Source organism: Arachis ipaensis, chromosome B10 (assembly GCF_000816755.2).
Source record: "Arachis ipaensis cultivar K30076 chromosome B10, Araip1.1, whole genome shotgun sequence".
NCBI lineage: Eukaryota > Viridiplantae > Streptophyta > Magnoliopsida > Fabales > Fabaceae > Arachis > Arachis ipaensis.
In genome coordinates this window covers 95,618,233-95,624,778 of record NC_029794.2, presented here as the reverse complement: position 1 = coordinate 95,624,778, position 6,546 = coordinate 95,618,233, and the positions used below count along the sequence as shown (strand labels likewise).

Genomic DNA, 6,546 nt, shown 5'->3' with positions numbered 1-6,546 from the left:
ACAGAAAGCCTCCCATATCTGCCTCCGGTGGGTAAATCCCACGGATACTCGCCCCACTAAAGGTTTTTGCCATCCCTAATGCTACCAGGATTGTTTAAAGATCATGTTACTAGTATGGGTTTTTGTTTTGTAATGTCACTTTTATGATTTATGTTGTATTATATAACATATTTGGACATGAAATTCTTATTATTATTTGTTTCTCATTTGGTTAGTATATATGTGCATACATGATTGAGAATAACAAATAAAATTTAGTGAAGGACCTAAAATAAGCATTGAATGTTTATTCAATTAGGAGTTGTTACATCGTAATACATAGAAGGTAATACTCTATTAATGAGGACTTACTGCTATGATTTGTGTAATTTGTCCTAATTGTTTGGACATAGTTTGTAATCACAAGCTAGATGTAACAAATGTGAGACCAAGTGGGAGAATATTAGAATTTTATTCTATTTGTGGTCTAATTTATTAATATAGAAATTAGTTTGGATGGTATTATAATTGTTAAGAAATTATATTATCTAATAGTATTGGAAGTTGGTTTGTTTTTTGATGAAAAAAATGTGACTTTTAAAATTTATATAATTTGGGTCTCCAATTTTAATCATTATACAATAAATATATTTGAATTTCATTTGATTTGGTGATTCAAGAATTGGAAATTCCAAATTAAATCAAAATTTTATGGCTATGGCTGAAGGCATGTAAATTTGCTGATTTTATGAAGTATCTAACATGTAGAGTACGGCTACTCTTGAAAGATCACTTAGGAAGAAAGTTGAATGGCAGAAACTATAAAAAAGAGGAATGTATACATTGAAGAAGCGACAATACCATGTCTTTCTTCTTTCAACAGAAATGTATAATTGTGTTGCACCAATAAATCATTAGGATTGATGGTCCTGTTTATTTCAGTTGTGTTTTGTTGATTCTGGTATTGCCAGTGAGGAGGAGACAGAAAAACTCAAGACAATTGATGGTATCTTCCTTGAGTTGTAGAGAACCAAAAACTTGCTGTGATACATCCCGCTACGATCTATTTCATGCCAGTGAATTATTTTTTTGGCATTTATTCTAACTGTACTTTTATTACATCAGAGAAGAAAATATAATTTCATGAAGTGACACAGGTACTTTTTGCTGTTATAGACACTAGATATGTATATAACTTACGAGGATTCATCAAAGCTCTGTAGCTTGAATAACCTCGAATAGAGTCCTTCTCCAGTTGTTATTAGGGTTGAGTGGGATCCCATCTCTACAATCTTACCCTTGTCCATGACAATTATGGTATCCGAATTTATTACTGTGGAAAGCCTGTGAGCTACCGTAATCTGGGTAGTCCTTGAACACAAGCCACTGTCCTCCTTGAGATTTATTGCTTTTAAAGCGCTCACAATAGTTCTTTCCGACTCAGCATCAAGAGCACTTGTTGCTTCATCTAGGAGTAAAATTGCAGGCTTCTTTAGCAAGGTTCTGGCAATGGCTATTCTTTGCTTTTGACCTCCTGAAAGCTGGCACCCTTTTTCCCCAACAACAGTGTTATATCCATCTGGTAGGTTACTTACAAATTCATGTATGTTTGCTTCTCTGGCAACCTCCACTATTTCACTTTCAGAAGCCCCATTGTGTCCATAGCAAATGTTGTCTCTTATAGAGCAGTTAAAAAGAAGTGGTTCTTGTTGTACTAGCCCTATTTGAGTCCTTAGCCATCTTAGATTATATCCCCGTATATCTCTCCCATCAATTGATACCTTTCCTGCCCTTGGATCATAAAATCTTAGTATAAGGGCCAAAACAGAGGATTTTCCCGCACCACTCGGTCCTACAAAAGCCACCTTTGATCCAGCTTCAATTTGTAAACTGAAGTTGTCCAGAACAGTGACTGCAGGTCTTGAAGGGTAGTTGAATTTTACATGTTCAAATTCAACTTCTCCTAGGATCCTCTCCGGTTGGGAATCATCCTGTGTATCTGGTTCGATTTCAGTTTTCCGATCAAGCGTTTGGAATGCTGGGGTTAGTACATTGATAGCTGAGATGACAGTTGGGATCAGTGTATATAATTCTGTGATAGAGGGAACAGTGAGAGAAAAGATTTGGTATGCTCGTATTCCATTTTTAAAGGTGGCTTGACGTCTTTCAACTAGAATTGTTGTATACCACAGAGCAACAGCATGTGCAATGTTCCACAAGCAAAGGGAGAAGCCTTGAACGATCCCGTATTTGATGCTTTCATTCCTGTACTTTCTCATTGGAATTTCCTGAGATGTCTTTGCTTTCATGATTACATGTTCTTCATGGCAAAATGACGCTATAGTCCTTATGTTGGCTGCAGACTCAGATGCAAGAGCAACAAGCTCAGAATGGGAAGCAGCATAGTCACCTGAAAAGCCTTTGGCAGACTTTGCTTGAATGAGACCGCCTATGAAGTGGCAAGGCATCACAGCCCAAGCTACCAAAGCCATTCTCCAGTCGACATACATGCTCACACCTGTTGCTATCAATATGGAGGAAATGCATTGCACAATCACAGCCATCCGATCAGCAATTATGATTTTGACCAGGGCAGTGTCACTGATGATTCGCGAAGTTAATGAACCAACCGTGTTATCAGATCTATCAAACCAGCCTACTTCGTTACGGAGCACACCTGCAGAGCTTGAAAGGATTATTATTGACTGCCATTGAGAGAGAAATTAGGTTAATTGTGATATCTGATACCTTTATATAGAGCATGTCTGAAATTCTCCATGGCCTTTTCTCCGACTACTCCATAGAAGTAATGCTGGATTGTGTTACTGAGTAATGAAAGCAACCCTATTGCAGAGAAGAAGGCTGAATAATAGCCAACCTTCCTTTTTGCATCGGGATCGAAGTATGCAACTCCAATAGTGATGATGCAGTACCCGAAAACTGGCTTCGACACACCAGAGAAAGCTGCTGCGGCTGAGCCAAAAGCAATCTTTGCCAGCTCCCTCGGTTTCAGACCAAACCAGATTCTGAAAAATATATTTCTTTTTCTTGTCTCCTGTCCCTTTAGCTCAGAATCCTCCATGGGATTTATTTGAGTCTCTTTTTGCTTCTCCGAGAGTTTAGCTTCATCAGTAGAATCTCCTTGGTGGGTACTCTTACTTTTGGAAATTGTGGTGCTATCCAGTGAGTAATTAAAACCGGTTAGATTTCGTCATTTGCCACTCTTTGGTTAATGACATGCGTAAAACTGAACATTAAATGGCTGATTACCTGGATTCAGGAGCTGCTTCAAGGTTCTGCATGCTATATAATGCCCTATAGAAATCGCTTTTGTCGAGCAAATTCTGGTGTGTGCCTGTTTCTACAACTTGTCCGTTCTCTACTACAGCAATCATATCTGCGTTTACAACTGTTGAGAGTCTGTGTGCAATCAAGATGACAGTCCTTCCCTGCATGGCTGTTTCAAGTGCTTCTTGAACCAGCTTTTCTGACTCGGTGTCAAGGGCGCTAGTTGCCTCATCAAGCAAAAGGATGGGAGGATTCTTAAGAATGGCTCTTGCTATTGCAATTCTCTGTTTCTGGCCTCCTGATAATTGAACTCCCCTTTGTCCTACCTGGCACCAACAAAATAGTTATGTTGCTAGCAGACAACAAAACATTACTAAGAATTTCATCTGCCAAACTCCAAAACTGAAAGGAACTATGCCCAAATCAAAGAGCTAAGTTCTTCCCACTTTTATTGTATGAATTTAAATCACTATTAGTTCTTATCTTTCTCTCCCTCTTCCCTTGTTTATGGAATTGAATTATATCAGAATATGATGTGTATAAAGTATGTAAATTCATTCAATGAAAGGGAAATCAAACAAGGCATTGATTTCATTATAAGATTACCTCTGTTAAGTACTGATTCGGCAGCTGTGATACAAAAGTGTGTGCATTTGACATTTCAGCTGCCTTCTGTATCTCTTGATCATCTGCATCCATTTTCCCCACTTTCAAGTTATCCTTGATGGTGCCTGCAAACAGTGACGGTTCTTGGGAAACGAGCCCTATATTACTCCGAAGGAACTTCAGATCAAGATCCTTGATATTGTGACCATCAATAAAAACTTCTCCTGGAAAGGTATTAGAAAACGTTAGATGTGGCATCACCCTTTTGCATACAGTTTACACATCCACTTTCTTTGCAAGATTTTAATTCAAGGCTGTCATAATATATAGCATTTTTGCAAGCAATGCATTAGTCTAGTATTAGAATGAATTATGTAACAAAATAAACAGAATAGAAGAAAGTACTATAACTATATTCTGCCAACAACAAAGAATAGTGAAAAATTCATAATACTAACCTCTAGCAGGGTCATAGAATCTGTTAACCAGGGAAATAACAGTGCTTTTTCCGCAACCACTGCTACCAACTAGAGCTACTGTCCTTCCTGCTGGAATTGACAAGGATAGTCCTTGAAGGATAGGTTTCTCCGGTCGAGATGGGTAGGTAAAGTATACATCCCTCAGCTCAATGTCGCCTGTGATCTCGGTAACCTTCCTCCCTTGTGCTTCGTTGCTTATTAAAGGCTTTCTTTGTATCACTTGGAAAACTTCATATCCTGCTGCTTTTGCCTGGTTGAATATTTGCATGTCTGGTGCCGCGTAAGTGATGGATCTGCAATTCACAAAGGAGAGTTTTGTCACATGATATTCAACCCTTTTACACCATTCCAAATGTTTCTTCCTTACATGGCACCAAAGAGGATGCTCATCACTGCAGCTATAATGTTTCCTCCCTTCGCTCTACCGGCTGTCACGACAACGGCTCCAACCCATACAATGAGAGCCCAGGAACAGAAACTTACGGTTTGAAACATCCCTGTTCCAACTCCCTTCACAAGCGCCTCCCCTTTGCTTATTTGGAACTGTTTCTCCATATTCTCTCTGAAGGATTTGATTGCAGAACTCTCTCCCACAAAAGCATATACTGTTTTTATGTGTGATATTGTCTGCAACATCAATACAAACAACTTCAGTTTGCTATCTTATTTATCAATGACTTACTATATCACTATATGATATACTACGTGTACACCAAAATCAGCCACCAAAGTCAGCCACAAGTATAAAATACATATTGGAATATAAATAAATACACATTGAAAATAAATTAAACCACACATGTATTTATACACAAATACATTGGTGGCTAATTTTGGTATACAAATATCATTTTTGTTATTTGATTCATCTATGTGACACTAGACTTGTGTACATGTATACCTGCTCTATCATAGCTGTAGCTTCAGAATGGAAAAACATTTTGGTCGTTGAAATGGTGTTCATTTTCTTGGTGTAAGTTGCTCCAATCATAAGAATAAGGGGTACAACCACTAAACACAAGAGTGACACTTCCCAACAGCATATGGCAGCAATCACAATTCCGGAAAAGAATGTTGAACAGCTTGAGGTAAAGTGACCCAACTGTGAGTAAGAAAATTAACATGTGAACTTCAGTCATAAAAAAATGATGTGATTTAATGATGTGGGAGGGAAAAGGTGAGTCTAACCTTCTCACCAATGGCATCTTGTATGACACTCATGTGTTTGCTTATTCCACTAATGACTTTTCCACTTGTTAGTTCTGTATCAAATGCTCCTATCTCTTGGCTAAGAACTGCTTTTAGATATGCTATTCTTAGGCGTGATAACTGCCTTTCGCTTGTATACATCCAACATCCAATCTCTGCCAAAGTTTCAATCTCATCACGGTGAAGTAAACTTCACAAATACTCAAAGCTTAATGCAGCTTGTTGAATCACAGATGTAGTGTTTCTCTTACAATATATATTGTTTGGATCTTATGATCACTTTCCTTTCTTTTCTTTTTTTCTTTTTTGGGGTCTGGTTATGAACACTTGGCTGCTATGTCTTTTAACATGTTTGCTCTTCAAATCTTTAGTTGTTACTTGTTAATACATTAATGGTTAACGTGGTAAACCAGCTGATGTAGTGATATCTGTGCTAGAAAAGGTGATGATAATAATTAAAATTTGTGCTTATAATGTAAATCTCATAAGGGTCCCATATTTATTGAATAAATAAACTCTATCTTTCACAACGGTATCTATATCACACGCAACCTAATATAGGGAAAAACTTTATTCCTTTTCATTTCTAATTAATATGTGTCTCAGTCGTTTAAATGTAAATTTAAATTTTCTCATATATCACAGAATTTTTTCGATTGTTAAAAAAAATTGAGAGTGTAAAGTGTGATCTTTAATCCTCTATTACTCTCTCTTTCATATTTATTCTTGGTCCTACTTATAAAACCAATGGTGAGAGATCACACTTTACTCCCTCAATTATTAAAAAAAAAAATGAATAGGATCCATTCTCCATATATCACTATACAAAAAACAATCTAACCAACAAAAATTCTACTAACTTCGCCAACTCTTATTTATAGTTATATTTAATAGAAATATCTTCGTGAATGTGTCTAATAAAAATATTTTTTTATAGCTATATCTAATAAAAGTATTTTTGTAAATGTATCTCCTTATACATGTT

The 6,546-nt window shown here is 36.9% G+C and overlaps 1 protein-coding gene across 1 annotated transcript in view; it reads right to left on the bottom strand.

Moving 5' to 3' along the window:
• Window positions 705-6,546, bottom strand: part of LOC107624445 (ABC transporter B family member 19-like) — a 10,884-nt gene continuing 5,042 nt past the window's right edge. The window contains exons 3-10 of the mRNA XM_016326939.2: window positions 5,541-5,716; window positions 5,254-5,454; window positions 4,720-4,979; window positions 4,332-4,645; window positions 3,874-4,097; window positions 3,250-3,593; window positions 2,728-3,155; window positions 705-2,656 (exon numbers count right to left, since the gene is read on the bottom strand). Of these exons, the coding sequence (XP_016182425.1) occupies window positions 1,176-2,656; window positions 2,728-3,155; window positions 3,250-3,593; window positions 3,874-4,097; window positions 4,332-4,645; window positions 4,720-4,979; window positions 5,254-5,454; window positions 5,541-5,716 (3,428 nt within the window). The 3' untranslated portion in view covers window positions 705-1,175. The remainder of the gene's footprint in view (window positions 2,657-2,727; window positions 3,156-3,249; window positions 3,594-3,873; window positions 4,098-4,331; window positions 4,646-4,719; window positions 4,980-5,253; window positions 5,455-5,540; window positions 5,717-6,546) is intronic.